General features: G+C 30.0%; 2 protein-coding genes across 2 annotated transcripts; one reads left to right on the top strand and one right to left on the bottom strand.

The window, feature by feature from the left end:
- Positions 1-4090: 4090 nt before the first annotated feature.
- On the bottom strand, positions 4091-7057 carry LOC111317137 (Pentatricopeptide repeat (PPR) superfamily protein). The gene has a single exon (XM_022919497.2). It carries the CDS (start codon positions 6556-6558, stop codon positions 4441-4443), a length of 2118 nt encoding a protein of 705 aa, XP_022775232.2. The 5' UTR covers positions 6559-7057; the 3' UTR covers positions 4091-4440.
- Positions 7058-11560: 4503 nt separating this feature from the next.
- Positions 11561-13330, top strand: LOC111317135 (methyl jasmonate esterase 1-like). Its single transcript, XM_089753938.1, has 3 exons — positions 11561-11961; positions 12620-12751; positions 12879-13330. The coding sequence occupies exons 1-3, from the start codon at positions 11785-11787 to the stop codon at positions 13161-13163; spliced, it is 594 nt and encodes a 197-aa protein (XP_089610064.1). The 5' UTR covers positions 11561-11784; the 3' UTR covers positions 13164-13330.
- The last annotated feature ends 7452 nt before the right edge of the window (positions 13331-20782 follow it).

Genomic DNA, 20782 nt, shown 5'->3' with positions numbered 1-20782 from the left:
TTTACTTTTTAATAAAATAATGGAAGTCAATTCTGAATGTGAAAAGTAGTTTAATGTTTACTTAAAGATATTGAGTCGACTTTCTAACGAAATAAGCGGAATTGAATTTGAAATTTCTTATGAATAAATAAATAGTTTTTATTAGAAGATATACAGGCTGTTTTGACGTGGATTTCAAAAATTGTTATAATTGATCCACAAAGAATCACAAGATGAGCCATATATATTTAGAAAGCTTATCGAGTCTAATTTCTAACGCATTAAAAAGATTTTAATTCGGAGTTGAATATCTTGAGATATTATCGATTTAGTGAAAGTAGTACATGCTATTAGAATTAATTATCCAAGTTAATTATTGTTTAACTTAATTGTTTTGATATAAGTGATTTCAAATAGGTTGATTAATCACTGTTATATTAAAATTATCTTGAATAGATCGTTAATTATTTAGAGAGAAAAATTAGATGGTGGAATCGAAAAAAATAAATAGAATCTCACACACTTTATTTGTCTTCAAATCTATGTATATATATATGCTTCTAAATGAATGAATGTTTTATTTCATTATTTTTTATGTATGAAAATATGATCAAACATATAATTATTTTGTATTTTTTTATATAAATGATGGATCATCTTATAAATAAAATGAAAAAATGATTTATGTTTAAAAAATGACTTTATGATAGTTACATTTTTACATCCCTGAAAAATGAGATCATCTACACCAGAACTAGTTCTACGACCTTAACTAACGGATTATAATAGTTAGTAAAGATATGATTATACGGCCCTACTAACGGGTTATAGTAGTTAACGTAAAGCCTTGGTTAACGGGTTATAATAGTTAGCAATGATCATGAGGATGAAATTATCGATACGACCAATGTCACAGGTTATAGTAGTGACCATAGCTAATGATAAATAAATGATAATAATGATTTACAATGATTTTTATAAATTGATCCATGATTTGGTGACATGTTTTGATACTTATTTATGATCTATGAATCCTTAATAGAATATTGATTTTTGAACTATTTTTGATATTATGAGTTGATAAATGTTTTTGAGAATGATCTATATAGTACCTATGAAAATGATGTTTGATCCGATAAGGTGTGTGAGCTTTTACTTATTAAGCTATGGTTTGTTCATTTTTTTTTTTTTCTTTTACTGATGATATGAATGGTAAGTATGATTAATCTTGAGAAGAGCTAGAAGAATCAAGTATTGAAAAACTACTTAGAAATTAGAATTTTATGAAATATTGTTTCTTTTAGTTATAATACTCGACTTTGAACCTTTGGAAACTTGTTATTTAATTATTTTACTTATTGAGAATCTTATTTTAGTTGAGAATTTTTTAATGGTTATGGATTATGTTTAATATTGTTTTGGGGTTTTACTTTAAAGTAATATGACCGTGTTATGTTTCGGTTTCGAGGCGTGACGGTTATTACACTTTCATCTCAATCGACCTTCTGCTTTTGCTGCTTCTAATGTTCCAAACTTAAAGCTCTGTAGTATGAATTTACTGGTTTAGGTTCTAGAGTATATGCTTATATTTTGCTTTGTGATCTTATGCGAAAGGCTAAAAGTCGTTGGAGTGAGCTATGGAATGCAAGGCAACAACCTAGTAATTCCAGATAAAATTGTAACCCTTTGCAAGTCCAAAACCATTACCGGACTTCGTTATTTCAATATCAATCTTAATGCACTCCAGGCCTCACCAAATGCCAACAAGAACTATACATATCTGCAACTGTAGCTGGAAATGAGGTAATTCCTGTTGATTTAGTAGCCAATCTGATTCCAGCTGTGAGCAACCTTAAACATTCACGTTACCTCAACTCCTCGAGTAGTTTCCTAACAGTATTAGGAATGTCTTTTCGTCTTCCAATAACACAATTTTCACCTGAGATAGTGAAGTTTCTGGAGAATATAAGTACCCACTTTAGTTTAATATGTATCCTTCCTTTTCTTACTCTGCTGATGCAGGAACAGTTCGTCTAGAATATTATGCACTTTTCAACATATGTTGTTGTCAGGAAGAAATGTTTGAATACAGGAACCGGTTTGACTCCATGGTTGACGCAGTTAACTGGGCATTGAAATGTGCTAGAGCTCCTAATGTTGAGCTTGTTGTGTTAGTGAAACTCAATGGCCATCAGGCGGAGACGGAGATATCATAACCATAGGGCATAGAAAAATGCATAACAACAATTTGACACTCGATATAAGATCACAAAAGGGGACTCCAGTGAAGCCAATAAAGGGAATAGGGGCATAAGTATTTGCTTAGTTTGATTGAGGTTTACCCTGTCAATTTCGGACAAGATTCATATCTTTTCTTGAAATCAAGAATGTAGCTTGCATGGCATTCTCATGTAAATTTAATGTCAATGGAATCTCTTATGATGATCAATGCAATAATAGGAAGATGATTCAAGCTCTCATCAACAGTGAGGCAGTAACTAATTCTCCTTACTGCAGTATACTCTATTGCCCCATGGCCTACAACATCATTAACTGCACAATGACTTGAGGAATGCAGGACGATTGCCAGATTTTTTTTTTTGTCAAATGTATCAATGATTCAATTTCCTCTCATTAACTTACAAACTTTCACATATACATGATAGTCAGTTTTACTTCTCCTTACTCATATCTGATTCGCCCTTTGAATGTAACTTTCATCGATAACTGGCTCCTGATATAGTTGTGTTCGTGTTCTGTTTTCTTAAGCTACAGCCTACAGTGCATTCAGATTCATGGTAGAAAATATATTTTGCCACCAGAAAGAATTTCCAACAAAACAGATTTGCATTTTGAATGCTAAATCTGCACTGAAATGCTCAATGCTATTCCTCCTTAATTGATACACTCTGAAGACCTTCTTACAGGTTCCTGATGCCATCGCAAACATGAACTTTTAAAAAGCTGCAAAGATTAATGCAACTACTATTAGTTTAAAAAAAAAGTATTGAAACTGGTCACCTGAAGGAATATGTGCAGACAAATCTAAATTTCTTAAAAAGAAGAAGGGAAAGGAAAATAAATGAAAGGAAATTTACAATCAAACATCCTGTTATTAGTAGAAATATATGGCATCAGCATCACCTTGATATGGTCATATGTTCCCAACATAATTACAAATTCTTCCACTGGTTGAGAACTAAAATTGATAAGATATTTTACCTGTTAAAGAGCAAAAGCGCCTAACCTTCACCTTCCTTCAGAAACTTACGATGAAACTCAAATATCATGATTCAATGAAATATTCCACCCCTTGCACACAAGCCTGAAGCCAGCACCAGACAGTCCAGTGTGCAAGAGATGGAATATAACATAAACCCATGTCAAACCACCAAAGACTCTATTAATTTTCTGGCAAGGAATGATAATTTATAATGGTGCAAAATGGAGTTGACTCAAAGGTCGTTAATGCATCAAAAGTGAAAATAACGTATCAGCCTTTCTGGATTCAGAAAATCCCGGTTCTTGGTGGAACTTTGAAAGTGCTCTGTGAGGTGGAAATCACCAACAACAAGCTACCCCCTGGCATGGCTTCATCCAGTGGAGGTGGATGCTCAAAATCTTTTAGAATCTTTCCTCCATTTTGTTCAAGCGTTTTATTGAGTGCAAAATCTTCTGTATCAAAGGCATCTTAAATTCTTAATGGAGGGATTGTGTATGGCCACGGCCAATAATTAATTGGTTATTGATCTTTCCACTTTGTTTAGAAAGGCAGTCTTCTCACTTTTCAACCTCCATAATATCTTGCTAATATTGCTGAGAATTCTAGACTCAACTTCCTTCAGGAGTAGTGCAAATGGAGCTCCCATCTAAGGTCTCTCCTCTTCATTCTAAATATTTCATTATTTTTATGCAGCCACATTAAATGGAAAATTTTTATTACACAATGAATAGTGCAATGTGACATGAATTAAGACTCAATAGGCTAAAGGCCTACCTAAGACACGGCTGAGTTCAGTAGGCCCACATAAGAAAGTGACTTAAACAAGGTACAAGAATGTCGCATGAATATATCAATCTATTCATGTTGGATTATATTTTGTTTACAAGATATCATAAAATATATCAATCTTTTCATAAAATTAAAAAATATATAAACATATTCATAAAATTTGGATCACAAGCTTCCGAAAAAGAATATGCATTGATTTTGATAGAAGAGCTTATTAATGTTTGCTTATAGCTGACAAATTGCAAAGTTCTGGAAATCTAGAGGGAATTTATGCAGTTTGGCATTTTGGTTGTTGGATACGTGCAACAATTTGTGTTGGTATCCAACTCAATCCATTCATATAATCCAATCTAAGCCCATAGTACCTGTCCTCAGCTGGCTAGGAGAGCAGTTATCACAGTAATAATTTGCAAGCTTCTCAGTTTTCTTGCAGTGTATCTCATGTTGAGCTAAATACTTGAAACAAAGTCATTTGTTACTGATTTTATCATGTTCCCTTGTAGCCTATGCAGTTCAGCTTGTGCATCGTTAACCAGGGGATGCAATTGATCTCCAGAAGAGAACACATGAATATTGTTCTTATCTTCAATCCAACTTAGCCCAGGATCCTTTTCCAACGTAAAGTCTCTTATCTTTCTCCTCATTACTGTTACACCTTCCCATCTCTCTGTAGCAGCATAAAGATTTGAAAGCAAAATATGGGTTCCACTATCTCTTGAATTAAGCAATAAAACTTGCTTTGCTGCATGCACTCCCTTTTCCAAGTTTCTATAAGTGACACAAGAGCTTAGCAAAGTTCTCCAGAGTTCCAGATGTTCTTCACTGTATGGTGATTCTATAATTATTTTCTCTGCCTCATCCAATAATCCTGCTCGACAAAGCAAACTTACCATACAAGAATAGTGCTTGGGCCCTGCCGTGCAACCATTTTCCTTCATATAACCCCACAAGAACTTTCCCCTATCAACCAAGCCACCGTGGCTACAAGCAGATAGTAGAGACAAAAATGTTACTTGATCTGGTCTTAGTTCATGTTTTAGGATCTCCTCAAATAGCTTCAATGCATCTTCTGCCATTCCATGGAGGCTATATGCCCCAAGCATTGCATTCCAACACTTTAAATCAGGGTTAGGAACCAAGGAAAATATTGCTTGAGCAACTTGAAGGTTTCCATTTTTGGCATACATATCAATCAGACTACCACAAACAGACATTTCAACATCATATCCAGTTTTTATAGCCTGGGAATGAATCATCTCACCTTGTTTCAGCATTGCAATGTCAGCACAAGCACTTAATGCTCCACTGAGGACAAAGCTATCGATCTTATGCCCTGTTTGACGCATTTCAACGAACAATCTAATGGCACTGTCCCCATCAGCCATTCTAGAATAGCCCATAATCATTTCAGTCCAGAGAACCACATCTTTCTTTAAGATCATACTGAAAATCGTCTGAGCAGATTCACTGTCACCATTTTTGAAATACATGGACACAAGCGTGGTTCCTACAAAAACACTACTTTCCAGTCCTGATCTTGTAATTTGACCATGCAAGGGCTTCCCGTAATCACATGCTAAGAGTGCACTAGTCGCGGAAATGACAGCAGCAAAGGTATACTCATCAGGCTTAGGAAAAGACAGCGCCTTCAACTGGATAAAAAGCTCGATGGCCTTCATTCTATCTCCATGCTCTGCCAATCCCGCCATCATTGAGTTCCAAGAAACCAAATCAGGGTTTTCAATCCTACTAAAAACATTCAATCCCATTTCAATATCACCGCAATTACAGTACATGTCAAGCAAGGCATTTTGCAAAGGTAGGTCAACTACTATATTCGAAACGACAACTTGGGCATGGATAACTTTCCCACAATCATAATTCCCCATCCTACCACAAGTATTTAACACCATTGAATACGTAAATGAGGTTGGAAAAACCCCACACTTAAGCATATCAAAAAAGAGATTAAGCCCTTCCTTTATCTTATCATTCCTCAAGTTCCCAAATATTGTAGAATTCCAAGCAACAACATCCTTGTCACCTATGCAGCCAAAAACTTCATTAGCCGATTCCAAATCCCCACAATTCGAGTACATCCCAAGTAATGAAGTTTGAACACAAACATCACCTAGGAATCCATACTTTACAACAAGAGCATGTAACAAAGAACCAATCAACTTATCCTCAACCAAAGAAGCAGCTTGTAACAAGCTCGTGAATGTGGCACCATTAGGCCTTAAACACTCAAAACCCATCTTGGGAATCAATCTAAAGGCTAAATTAGCATGGTTTGGATCTCGAGAATAAGCTGAAATGAGCGCATTGTATGAAACCACATTTCTACTGGGCGTTTTGTCGAACACTTTCTTAGCGTCCACAAGGGAGTTGCATCTCGAGTACATGGATACAAGATTGTTGTGGACAAACGGGGAAGGGAAATGAAGGGATGTTGAAGAGATGGTCAGGAGGAAAGCATGGAGTTGACGGGCTTTTTTGAGGGTGGTTATGGAGGTGCATTTTTGTATCAGGGAGGCTAGGTACGAGGTTTCATGTGACGGTGGCATGCACGCGGCCAAGGAGAGTGGGGGACGATCGTAACTCAGTTGATACGCTTAGACCGAAAGTAGAGTTTTTCTGTGTTTTGCAACACTGGATCAATCCTGCTCGTAATGTTCTGTCAGTTGTTACTTTTTTGTGGTATTAAGAAAATCCAAACCAATCCTTGTCGTCGATCCTGTCTTTAAAATAAATAAATAATAAAAAGAAATCACCAAAGACTAAAAATCGATTGGGTTCACTTTTTTTTTATTCAATTTGATTTTAAATTAAAGAAAATGTTAAATTTGTTTGCGAAAAACTTGAATTAGTGAAAATTTTTTACACATTAATTACGTTTCCATTTTTTTACTTGTATAAATCCAACGTTACCGTTCTAAGAAGAAAATTTCGGGCCTCCCATTGGACAAGCCACAGGCATAAAATCACAGTGACTGAGTCGAATATCCAACCTCTCTGAAACTGAGTTGAAAATCAAAATCCATGAACGATTCTCGTCATCGCAAGAGAAATGTCTCCACCTTCGCTGTAATACCCTGGCTCATATGATAATTGGGTTAGATTTTTATAAAAGTTTATTAGTTTATTAAGAGATTAATTATTAAGATTATATTTGAATTGAGGAAAGAAAAAAAAAGTAATAAAAACAGAAAAATTATTTTTTTATTTAGATAAACTTTTAATTTAATGTTATGTTCGGATAGATATTAATAAAAAAGGATAAAAAAATTTTTAAAGGAAAAAATGGTATATATACCTTTTTATTTGAATATTTAAAATTAATAAATAAACAAAATAAAAAATTTTTTAATACCCATTATTTGAATAAATAATAAAAAAAATAATTTATTATAATATTTTTTCAATTATAATTTTTTTTTTTATAAAGTAACATATAATATATAAATATATCTTTATAGTACCTAACTTGTATAAACAAAAATTTTTAAACAAAATTGAGCATATTTACTAGATGTGTTAGCTAGTTCTTGATTTAATCTTAATTTTATGTTTAATTCAACCTTTTTAATTTATTTTGACAATAATTTAACTTGTTTTGTTATTAAGACTTAAAAAATTATAAAATATATATAAACTATGATATTATATAAAATACTCATAAAAAAATTATTTTTATAAGAAGTATCAATTATATAATTAAATCTAATATCATAACAAAAACATAGATATAATAATTTTTTTATAAAAATAAAATTTTTTTAACTTTCTTTTCCTTAGCTTTTCTTTTAAATTGAGGTGTTAACAAAGTGAGGATTATAAGAAAAATCAAAGGTTATTAGCTTTTCAACTTTTTTCATTTCCTTTACACTTGGATAAATTTTTAATTTAAAAGAAAGGAAAGAGGTGGAAACTAAATACCATTTGATTTCTCTTATAATCTTCACTTTTTTAACATTTTAATTTGGTAAAAAAGTTAAGGAAAGGAAAGTTGAAAAAATTTTATTTTTATAAAAAGGCTATTATATCTATATTTTTATTATGATATTAGATTTGATTATATAATTGACATTTTTTACAAAAATAAATTTTTTTATAAGTATTTTATATGACATCACAGTTTGTAAATATTTTATAATTTTTCAAGTCTTAACAACAAAATAAGTTAAATTATTGTTACAAAAGTATTTTAGGAACAAAAACCTAATTATCGTAAAATAGAAAAGAAAAACAGAGCTCTTCTTCCTCATATTCTTTAGGATTAAAGAGCATAAAAAATCAAATTGAAGATCTAAAATCAGAGACTATAATTAAATTGATCTCTTAAAGATGAGTATATGTCATCTTTTTATTTAAGAAAAAATTTATATTGGTTGTTATTATTTGGAGTTAAAGTTTTGAAAGAAAAACTTAAGAAAACTTATGAAATTTTTCATTAATCTTAATGATCTATTTTGATAAATTATTGAGCTTTGTTTACTTCATGTTATTAAGATTTAATGATGATTATTGAATGAATTTTAAAAATTGAAAGTAGAGATTTGAATTTTTAAAAATTGAAAGAGAAATTATATATTTGGATGAATTGTTATTATCTATAATAGTGAATTTAAATGGAATTCTATATTAATGGATAAATTATTATTGTAAGTATTATATATCATTGGAAAGTATGTTGAATCTACTTTTCTAATGAAATAAACAAAAGTTGAATTCGAATTTTTTATGAAGAGTTGTCTAATTTTTATTTAAGGATATGCAAATTATATGGCAATAGCATCAAGGTTGAATTACAAAAATTATCTTAAATTTTATACAAGGAATTAAAAATTGAGCCATATATGTGTTTGAAAAAATTGTTGAGTCTACTTTCTAACATAATAAGTGGAATTGAATTTGGAGTCTCTTATAAATAAATATGTAATTTTTATTAAAAAGTATATATGTTGTTTGGTATCAACATATGAAGTGGATTATAAAAATTACTAAAATTAATTTACAAGAAATAAAGAGATGGCCGTATATGGGTAGAAAGCTTATCAAATTTAGTTTTTAAAACATTAAAAAGATCTTAATTTTGAGTTGGATATCTTAAGATAAGTCATTTTAATGAAAATAGCATAGGTTGCCCATAATTAGGTAGTTGAGTTAATCATTGTATAATTTAATTGTTTTTAATATAAATAATCTTTAAAAAGGTTGATTGATTTTTTATATATTGAAATAATTTTGAATAGGCTGTTAAATATTTTTTAGCTAAACTAAATGGTGGAATCGAAAGGAAGTAAATAGAATTTTATACTTTTTACTTGTTTTCAAATTTATGTATATATGTATATTTCTAAATGAGTAAATGTTTTATTTTTTTATTTTCGATATATGAAAATAGGATCAAGCATATGATTATTTTGTGTTTTTATTATGTAAATGATGAATCATGTTTTATGAAAGAAATGAAAAAATGATTTATGCTTAAGAAATGATTTTATGATAGCTATATTTTTATATCACTGAGAAGTAAGATCATCGACATCAGAATTAGTTCTACGACCTCCGACAAACAGGTTATAGTAGTTAGTATAGCCATGATCATACAGCCCTGTTAATGAGTTATAATAGTTAGCAATAATCATGATGATGAAATTATCGATACGATCAATGTCATAGGTTATACCAGTAATCGTAGCTAACAATAAACTAATGATTTATGATGATTTTTAAAGATTGATCTACGATTTGGTTTGATTACAATACTTAAATAATAACATATTTTGAAATGATTTATGAATTGATATGTTTGATATTGATTTATGAACTACGAAATATTTGATATAATAATGATTTTTGAAATGTTTTGACATTATGATTTGATGAATATTTTGAATGATCTGTATGATAAGTATGAAAATAATATTTGATTAAGTAAGATGTGTGAGCTTGTACTTGCTAAGCTATGGTTTGCTCATTCTCCTTTTACCTTTTTCTTTACATATAAGTAAGTGATGAGTTTTTTTAATCTTGCAAGGAACTAAAAGATGAAAATAAAAAATATTATTTAGTTATCGGAGACGATGTTAGCCAATGAGATCTTATGAAACGATTTTGTATTTTTATTAGTTTATATTTAAATGTATAGAGTTTTATCATAAGTTATTGAAGAATTTTAGAATGATTAAAAATGAATGCTTCGTATTATTTTGAGGTTTTACTTTAACGCTATGTTTGGATACATATAAATAAAGGAAATGAAAGGAAAGGAAAAAAATTTTTTTTAAAAGAAAGGAAAGAGTACATTTACCATTTATTGGGATAGTTAAAATTAATAAAAGAAAAGAAAAGAATTCTAACAACCATTATTTAGATAAATAGTGAAAATGAAAGAAATTAATTCATTATAATATTTTTTTCAATTATAACTTTTTTTTTAAAATAACATATAATATACAAATATATATTTATATTATCTAGCTTGTATAAATAAATTTTTTTAAATAAAATTGAGTATGTTTAATACAGTAAGATGTTTTAATTAGTTATTAATTTACTTTTAATTTTATGTTTAATTTAATCTTTTAATTTATTTTGATAATAATTTAGCTTATTTTGTTGTTAAGACTTAAAAAATTATAAAATATTTATAAACTATGATATTATATAAAATACTCATAAAACAATTATTTTTATAGGAAGTATCATTTAGATGATCAAATCTAATATCATATTAAAAATATGAATAAAATAATCATTTTATAAAAATAAAATTTTTTAACTTTCTTTTTCTTAATTTTTCTCTCAAATTAGGGTATTGAAAAAATGAAAATTACAAAAAAAAATTATTAAGTTTTTATCTCTTTACTTTCTTTTAGATTAAAAATTTATCCAAATAATTTTTTTTTTTAATTTTCATTACTTTCTTTTATTTTTTTTTTCTTCCTTCAATTCAAACATAATTCAAACATAGTGTTAAGGTAATATGTTTGTGTTGCGGGCTTGCGACGTGACATTTGCTCACTGGTTCTGAATTTCATTGTCTCTGCTGTCTGATCAACGATTCATTCCACCTTTTCACCTTCAGTCACCCTAAACCCAAACTCACAGAACTACCAATTTTTATCCAAAGCACTATTTAACGTGGTAATTTCTTTATATTCTTTTCGCTTTTTTGTTTTTTCTTTTCACAAATTTCTTGATAACCCAAATCACATAAGTCCTTCAAATTTCTCGAAAGCCCATACATTCTACATTTAGCCGGCAACGTTCTTGTAACTCTGTCTGAATTTATAGCCTCATCTGTATGTTAATCAAAAGTTACTACTAATTTTGTACTGAATTTTTGTTATGAATTTCTCCATGGGTTGGTTAAATTTGTAGCTATATTCATTTTCAAAGTCTTGATAAAGCTATGGTGGGACATTGAAACCTCAATTATCCCAACTAATACAGTAGCTGACTGATGGGGCCAGTTGATATTAAAAGTATGGGACCCGGGTGTGATTGTGAGAAGTGACATGATATGGCAAAATAAAATTTTTTATAGCTCAGAAACTTACTAGATCAAAGGCAAGAAAGGGTGGGAAGTGCGAAAAATGGAGAAGGGAAAGAGTCATTTTGTGCCTGTCCATGGAGTCTGTCATGGAGCATAGTGCTGGTATAAGGTGGTAACTCTGTTGAAATCAGCGGGCCACAAAGTTACAGCTCTCGATCTGGCTGCTTCTGGGGTCCATCCAAAGCAAGTGCATGTGCTTCGTTCGATTTCAGACTACTCTGAACCGTTGATGGAATTCATGGCGTCTCTCCCACCAAAGGAGAGGGTGATTCTGGTTGGCCACAGCCTGGGTGGAGTCACCATTTCTGTTGCCATGGAAAGATTCCCTGAGAAAGTTTCTGTCGCAGTTTTTGCCACTGCCAGTATGCCTGGACCCGACCTCAGTTTCATTTCTTTGCATCAGAAGGTATTCTCTCTCTCTGTCTCGCTCGTTTCACAGATGGGCATGCTTTGCTACTTTTGCCCTTCGTTATATAGCATTCTTTCCATTTGAATTTATGACCTCCATGAAAGATGGGTCCTTGGTGATCAAGCGAGTCACATAAGTTTTCAGGGATAAAATTCAGTTTTGATGTTTATCCTGCTGCATCATATTGAAGTATGCTATGCAAATCTACAGCTTTAGCTGAGAGGCGTAGATCTAGGATATATAAGTAGCATGATCTACAATTGTTTCACTTGATTCATCGATGAGGATCCGATGGAACCAAGAAAATAGTAAGACTTATCTGAGCATTTTCTTTTCCAGCATTCTAAAATAGGACAAGGGATCAGCCAATCCTTGACTTAGGCTCTCAAATAATTGTAAATACCGTTTCAATCTTTCATCCTGTTAAATCAAACTTTTCTTCTTTGTGGTCCCCGACTTCTGATTTCTTTTGAAACTCAACCACCCCTAGTCCTTACAATCCGGAAAGGAGGAACAAAAGACAAATGCTGGGACCCGGTGATCAAAATACTAGTTGGTGCAAATTCAGTCCGTTTTCTCTTGCATTCTATATTGATATAACTACAACTTTTATTTGGTCTTGAGCCTAATTCTTAGCTGGTCTTTTCTTCAACAGATCCAAAAAAGATTGGCATCCTTCATGGACATACAATATACGTTTGATAATGGGCCTGATAAGCCTCCAAACTCATTACTCTTTGGGCCAAATTTCATGTCAACCATGTTATACCAGCTCTCTCCTCCTGAGGTAAAGAGTTCTCAAACAGCCTTTATCATTTACATACTTTGCAAAGGTACTTCATTCCAATATAGTTTTCCTTGCCTTTGAGAGGACAGCTGATATTTCTTCATTTATATGTTATAAATTGGGGCAGGATTTAACACTAGCAATACTGTTAGTCAGACCCTTCGGTATTCAAATTGATGCAGCAGATATTGAAGAAACTGCACTGACCAGGGAGAAATATGGTTCAGTGCGTCGGGTGTACATAGTGTGCGACAAAGACAAGGTCACAGACGAAGACTTCCAAAGGTGGATGATTGAAAACAATCCACCAGATGAGGTGATGCTGATTCCGGACTCTGATCACATGGTTATGTTTTCTAAACCCCAGGAGCTCTGCTCTTGCCTTGAAGAAATTGCAGATAAATATGATTAGTGGTGCTTGGTGGGTAGGAAATTTGCTCTTCTATTAGCCTGGCAAGTCTGCTTGATGCATGGTGAAAGTGAAACAGTTCCATTAAAAATACATAAATGCCAAACTTCATTATCACTTATAACATTTTCTTTTTGCTATATTAAGCAATAATTTCTTATATGTTGAAATGATTTAGAATAGGTTGTTAAATATTTTTAAGGAAAACTAAATGGTGGAATCGAAAAGAGGTAAGTAGAATCTCATACACTTTACTTATTTTCGAATATATGTATATATATATATGTTTCTAAATAAATAAATATTTTATTTCTTTATTTTCAATATTTAAAAATAAGATCAAACATATGATTATTTTGTGTTTTTGTTATCTAAATAATAGATTATGCTTATGAATAAAATGAGAAAACGAGTTATACTTAAGGAATGATTTTATGATAGCTACGTTTTTACATCTCTAGTATCATAACGCATAGATCTGTAGACTTATAGCTAAACCTGATTCTAGGAGTCGCCACCAATCTTTTTTGTTAAGGTGTGATTGATCATCTAAGTAAATTTGTTCCTTTTTAAAAAGATCTGAAGCTTAACTTAGGTATCTTTAAAAGGTAGATTTTATGTTTACGAAAATAAGACTAAATTCAAGAGTATGATTATATGTGAGAAAAGTTATAGCACCATCATAATATCTATCAAATGATGATACCAATTTTATTTCATGTTATCCAAGCCTCAAAATATTTTTGAATTTTTACCAAGTAAATTTAATTATTGGCAATTGATATTAAAATTACTCCAATCGTTTGGTAGTAATTTAAGATAATTTCTTCACTTCAAAAGTATTCATGAAGATCTGTGTCTCATTCTAAAGAAACTTCATTGTTGGATTCATTAACATATTTTTTAAGAAATTATTTTTTGAAAGCAAATAATAAAATCCTTCAATCGTTTGGTAAGATTTTATATCAATACACATCCTCCAATTGTTTGGTGGGATTTTCATTTGAAAATCTCTAAAATTTCTTTTGAAAAAAAAGTCATTAAATTATCTAATTATTTAGTAAAATCTAACGAAAATTTGAATCCTCCAATCATTTGGTAAAAATCATGAATTTATTATAAAAATTTATTTTAAATATGCATAAAAGAAAAAAAAATAACAACTAAGTAACATAAATAAATATACAAATAATGAAGAAAAAAATAGAAATTACTTTGTCTTCTTTTTTGTTTCTCTACAAAACAGCTTATAGCTTCATTAACACCCATCGCCTATGGTGATTGCCTTTTTTTTTTTTATTTAAACAAAAATCAAACATAAACTTAAAACATATATACCTGAAACCCTTGAAAATTTTACTGCAAAAATTTTTTGTTGAATGTCTTTCTTTTTTGTTTTTGCTCAACTCCTTTTCTTAACGCAGAACTCTCAAGAGAAAATCCTAATTATCTAAACTCAAAATACCAAAATAACTAAAAAAAAACTCTTAATTTTTTTACTTTTTTTTACTCTCTCTCTTAAATTTTTTATTATATGTAATTGATCCTAATAGGGTCCTTTTATAGGCCTCTAATCTAAATCATAATAGAAGAATGCTTTCTTGGTTTTAATCTCCTAATCAAAGTCAATTTTAGATTTTTAATCCAGATCCACCTCTCAAATCAATATATTCTCTTTTTCAATTAGAACATTAGATTTTCAATTGAATCAAACTTTTTCCTTTTTTAAAAAATATATAAATCAGTTAATTAACAAAATAAATAATTCGAAACTAAACAAAATACTAAAATCCTAAAAAAATATTAAAAATGCCTCGGATTAAATGAGATATCTACAACTACCATTTTTTACGTATTTTCTATGAAACATGAATTGTGTAAAGATAAAAGACATTTTGTTTGGGCCTAAAAAAATTAAAAAATAAAATTACAAAAGTTCTTCCTTAATAGAGGCTTAATAACTTTAAAATATAAAATGCTCATTTCATCAAAGGCTTAATAATTTTAAAAATTATAAAAATTTAAACATTCTACCTGGAGGACTTACAAATCTTGTCTGAAGGAGTTGGGATTATGCTTGGAAGTCTTACAAATCTTACTATGAAAATAGATTTAGCTCAGAAGATTTATGAAATTTGCCCGGAGGACTTAGAGACTATTCTTGGAGGTCTTACAAATTTCGACATTTAAATGTTCTTCTAAATAGAGGTTTAACAACTTTGAAAATGTAAAAAAAATTTTATATGAAAGAGATCAATGGTTCATTCAAATATTCAAATCAAAGATTCGAGATTTTCACCAAAAGATTCTTAAGATTTGCATAAGTCTTCAAGATTTTCTTCAAGAATTCAAATATTCATATTTGAAAATCTTAGATATTCACATTCAAGATTTAAAAATTCTCATTTGAAAAGTTCAAATCTAAAATTCAATGTTTCAAGGAGTTGCATATGAGATTCTCATCTTATGATAAAAAAAACTCTTTAAACGGAGGCCACGAAACTTTAAAACTAGAAAAGTTTCTTAACCAAGATTTATAAACTCTTTGTGAAATCATTCTCTTCATTTAAAGGTTTCAAACTTCATATTCACTATATTTTCCTTATATGAAGATCAAAATCTTATCAAAAGGTCTTACTTTTTCAAACTTTAGTTTTGCTGAGATTATGCTCAGAGGTTTTGAAAATTATATCCGAAGGTCTTACAAATCATATCTGAGGTCTTGAGAATTATGTCGGAGGTCTTACAAATTTTTCCCGGAGGTCTTATAAATTATGCTCAAATGCCTTAGAAATTATGCATGGAGGCTTTACAAATCATATTCAGAGGCCTTGAAAATTATGCTCGGAGGTCTTACAAATTATGTTCAGAGGTAATGAAAATTATGTCTGAAAGCCTTACAAATTATACCCAGAGGTCTTACAAATTATGCTCAAAAGTTTCGAGAATTATGCTCAGAGGTTTTACAAATTATACCATGAAATCTTGAAAATTATGCTCGAAAGTTTTACAAATTATGTCTGGAGGTTTTACAAATTATATCTGGAGGCCTTACAAATTATTTATTATCTTTAAAAAAGCTTTTCCTAAATAGAGGTTTTAAAATTTTTTTAAAAAAATCATTTTTTTTGAAATAAAGCATCTCATTTTAGAAAATATTTTACCCCATAATCCAGGCTAAACACTTTTACAAATCTCATTTTGAAAATTTTCTTAGCTCAAAACTTATCACTTTTGTCATGAAATTTTTGTCTCAACAGAAAATTGAAATCTCATACTCAATAAATTCTCTTCAATTAAGGGTTAGAATCTCATATTTCCAAATTTTCAATCATTCAAAATCAAAATCCAAAGTTAACTGAATATGTAATGAATAAGATGAATGTCATGAATCTTTAATTATGGTAAATAGGTCCTCAAACCTTTTTTCATTTTTTGTCACAGAGCTTTAGAACTAGCTAACTAGCTAGTTTTCAACAATAATCCTCCATCCCCTTCTTTTAACTCAAAGCATTTCATTTTTCAAACCATTTATATTATCCATGGATCTTTTTCAAACTTTTTACCTTAACCATTCTCTATGTTCCAAAAAGTCTTTTTTACCATAATGATCTAAAATCACATATCTCTTATCCACACTGATTTATGTCAATTCAAATATAAATATCTTCACAACAAATGCCCCAATGTTCATGACAACCAAAGAAATTACCCATATAACTATTCTATGATCCAAAAAATGCATATTCTTTTGAAAACATGTGATTGAATCTCTTAGAAATTGGTGATTATTGCATAGAATGATGAAAATGAATCTTAACTCGATTTATTTAATGGAATGAAATGGTTTGACACACTGAAGTCTTAAAAGAGATTTTGCCACTGGACAGGAAAAAACAAATCACTATGTCTTCATTTGGGCTCACTAATGAAAAATAATCTTTTAAAGCTCAATCCATTTTTGCATTCTTAATTTTTTGATATGGTAATTTAGCAAATATCAAGACTAACTGTGATAGGCTCAAAATTTTTAGGAAAGAAAAAAAATTCAAATTTCAAAACAAAGCTTCAGATTGAGGTTCATCTTTTTGAATTTCTAGAAGATTTTCATTAGGTTCCTTCTTTTAATGACATTACTTAAGTTGCTTTCAATCTTGCTCTAGAATGACTTTTTGGGTTTTCACCATAGAGCTCTATTCAAATTTTTTTTCTCTTTTTTTTTTACTATTTCATCATGTATTTGAAAACTCAAAATTTATCTAAAATCAAAAAGTAGTGATGATTTTCTAAAGAAAAGCTTTTCAATTTAAATATCCACACTTGATCAAGATGGGCTTTTTAAATGACGTAACATAGGCCAAAGTTTGGGGTTTTGAAAGAAAGGATAAATAGACCTAAAAATGTGTCTAAGAGTAATTAAACCAAAAATCATTTCTTCTCTCAATGAAATTTTCCTTTTTACTTTTCAAAACATGCATTTTTCATCTTTTCTTTTCTTTTTTTTCATTTTTTTCTTCATTTTTCCACATTCAGACAAATTAAGCTTAAAATTTTGAAAACTTGCTTTTTAACTGTAGACATTTTTTCCTTGCCCTTAACTTTGTATCCATTGCTTTCTCAAATAAATCCTCTTTCATACTTGCCCCTTGATGTAAAGGGTGATCCTTGGTTAGGTTTTTCAAAAAAGAATTCAATAAGCGTAAAGGGGATAGTAAATAAATATTTTTTTTTTGTAAAAAGAATATGAAAGATGGGCATTTATTACATCAAATATAGAAACTTTCATTGACAAGTAATTCTCAGGAGAAGATTTTTCTTTAATTTTTGAATAATTTGAATATCTCATATGCACAATGTTATAATCAATTCTTTTTTTATCTTTTTTTTATTTTTTTTTTCAACTCAAGCTCGAAATATATAATCTTATTATATCAAATAAAGTTCCAATGTAACAATCTTGATTTTCATAACTTACACCAAAAGATAAAATCAATGCATCTAGAGGAAAGGATATTGGAAATATTGGATAATTTGACTTTTTGATAAATTTAACCCAAAATGTGGGAAAAAAAAAAGATAATGAAATAAAATGGATATTGCATATATCAAGATGTGGAACAAGGATATTAAGGGATATAGCCTTTTCAGTGATTATATCTTAAGGAAGAAATTGAAGAGATTATGTTGCATTTAGGCTAGCCTTAATACTTATCAAATTATTCAAAATCTAGAATTTTTAAGAGAGTACCTTGTGTATTAGCTTACAAAGATTTTACAAATTTCATTGCTCATAGCTTTAATGAAGATTATCATCCTTGAAATCCTTTTTGGTCAAGAAAAAATCAAGTTTGTGAGACTTAAGAAGTTAGGTTTTAAAATGGTGTAATTCTCAACTAAATTGGAGTACGAACTGGCTATAACTGGGTATGTTTATTTTTTATAATAATTACCAACTCCCTCAAAATTATTTTCACATGTAATGTAAGAATTCATATACAGACAAAATTGAAAGCAAAATTTAGGCAAAATCTCATGCATATGTCAAAGCAAAACTTTAAACAACAAACTCAAAATTCTAAAATCTTCCCACAAATTGTTTGATACTTCACATATTCAAAAGAAAAATTATTATAAAGTAGATTTCCATTACTCTATAAGCTCCATAGTCAAAATGCCATTATTGATGAGTTTTTCAATTTTCTCTTTTAGTTGCCTGTATTTTTTAGTTGAATATCCAATTACCTTTATGTGATAATCGCATATACCATTCGGACCATAATTTTTTGTCGATGGATTTGGGGTTGTTTTTAAAGGCACATGGGTAATGAATTGGTGCTTTATTAGCAAAGGCAAAAGGTCAAAAATTGAGATTTGAATTTTTTTTTTTGATTATTCCTTGACCTTTTTAGCTTGCTTTCTGATTAGGTAGCAAATTGAGTGATTATTGTTTGAGGATAGGGATTTGTATTAAAGCCTAACTATTGTATAGGTTGGCAAAGATAAGTATTTTGGGAAATGTTATTTATAAAAGGCTAATAAAGAGAGTACATCGAATAAGGCTGACACAAGGTAAAGCTTTCAGCTTGTTGCCCCTCATAAATCACAACTTAAGCATCTTTTTCCTTTTTCTTTGGCACATTATCTTTTTTTGCAACATTTGTACCATTTTTTTTAAGTTTGCCATTTTTGATTGCATTTTCTATCATTTTCTCAGAAATCACTATATTAGCAAAATTCTTAATGGTATTTCCAATCATCATTTCATAATATAGGGCTTTGAGAGTATTGACAAATAAAATTGTGGTTTCTTTGTCTGTGAGTGGTGGTTGAACTTGGGCAGCAGTGTCCTTTCACCTCTGCGCATATTTCTTAGAGCTTTTAGTGTTTTTTTTCAAGTTTTGTAAAGATAAATGATCTGAAGCCAAATATATGATATACTTGTATTGTGTGATGAATGCTCTAGCTAGTTCCTTTTAACCACGGATGCTAGACCTATCTAATTGGACATACCACTTTAAAGCAAAATCTAATAAGTCTATCTTGAAAAATATGGATAAGTAACTTTTCATCATGTGCATATACGACGGTAGTACATAGTGACATATTATAAGGCATTTGGTTGCATCATATTTTTCAAATTTAAGGACTTTAAACTTGGGTGGAATGACCATACCAAGAACCAAATATAGTTTAATAGTTTCCATTGAACCATAAAAATCCATCCCCTCAATAACTTGAAGCCTTTTTTCAATAAGATCCATTTTTTGTTTAGATTCAAAGCCTTCATTGGTTTTTACTATATTTGTCTTCAACTTCTCTTATTTATTTTGATCATCTAGATTAGGAACTTGAGTTGGATCAATAATAAGAGCTAAATGAGTAAGAGTAGCAGTTGCAGGCTTGTCAGGATGTATGTAAGGGTAGCTTACTGTAAAATGGCATTTGATATTGAGCCCCTTAAGATGTCTGTTTGGAATATGTGCCAAAACCAGTAGGTATATTAGATCATCAATCTGTTCAGCCGTTATTTTCTCTTTGTTTAAATTCTTCAGTAATTCAACCACATCTTTTAATTACCTCTTTATATTTTCTTATGCATTTTTCATCTTTTGAAAATGAAAAGCTTGTTCTTCTACCATAATTCTAGCTTGATACAAAGATTAAGCTATCCTCAAACTTTTTTACCACAATTAAGATGATTTTGCCTTATAATGATGTAGATTGATGAATCAATATATTAGATGCTAGATACATAAAAATTCAATGATGCATGGATGAATAAATGTATGAATTCCGCATAACAACACATAAAAGATTGAATAAAACTCAAACTCTTTCAACTTTGTCATAAAACTTATACAAATGACATTGCCAAAGTTTTTCATGTGTTCTAACTTGGGTTACATTCTAACAAGGGTGGATATAACCTAGGTTTGGCTTCTTAGGGTTAACTACATGTGGTTTAAGTTAAATATAAAGGTTTTCAAATTGTTTCTTATATCATTGTTCATCACATACTAGTAAGATATCACAATCCTCGCTTATCACAGGTTATAAACGAAAACGGTTCAATTTGAGTGAGTGTTTCGTTAACTCAGACGAAGACATGAAATCTTATGAGA

This window comes from Durio zibethinus, chromosome 24 (assembly GCF_047325235.1).
Source record: "Durio zibethinus cultivar Kanyao isolate XHJ-2024 chromosome 24, ASM4732523v1, whole genome shotgun sequence".
NCBI classification, from domain to species: Eukaryota; Viridiplantae; Streptophyta; class Magnoliopsida; order Malvales; family Malvaceae; genus Durio; species Durio zibethinus.
Note: the sequence above shows the minus strand (reverse complement) of the source record. Positions and strands in the feature narration are given on the sequence as shown.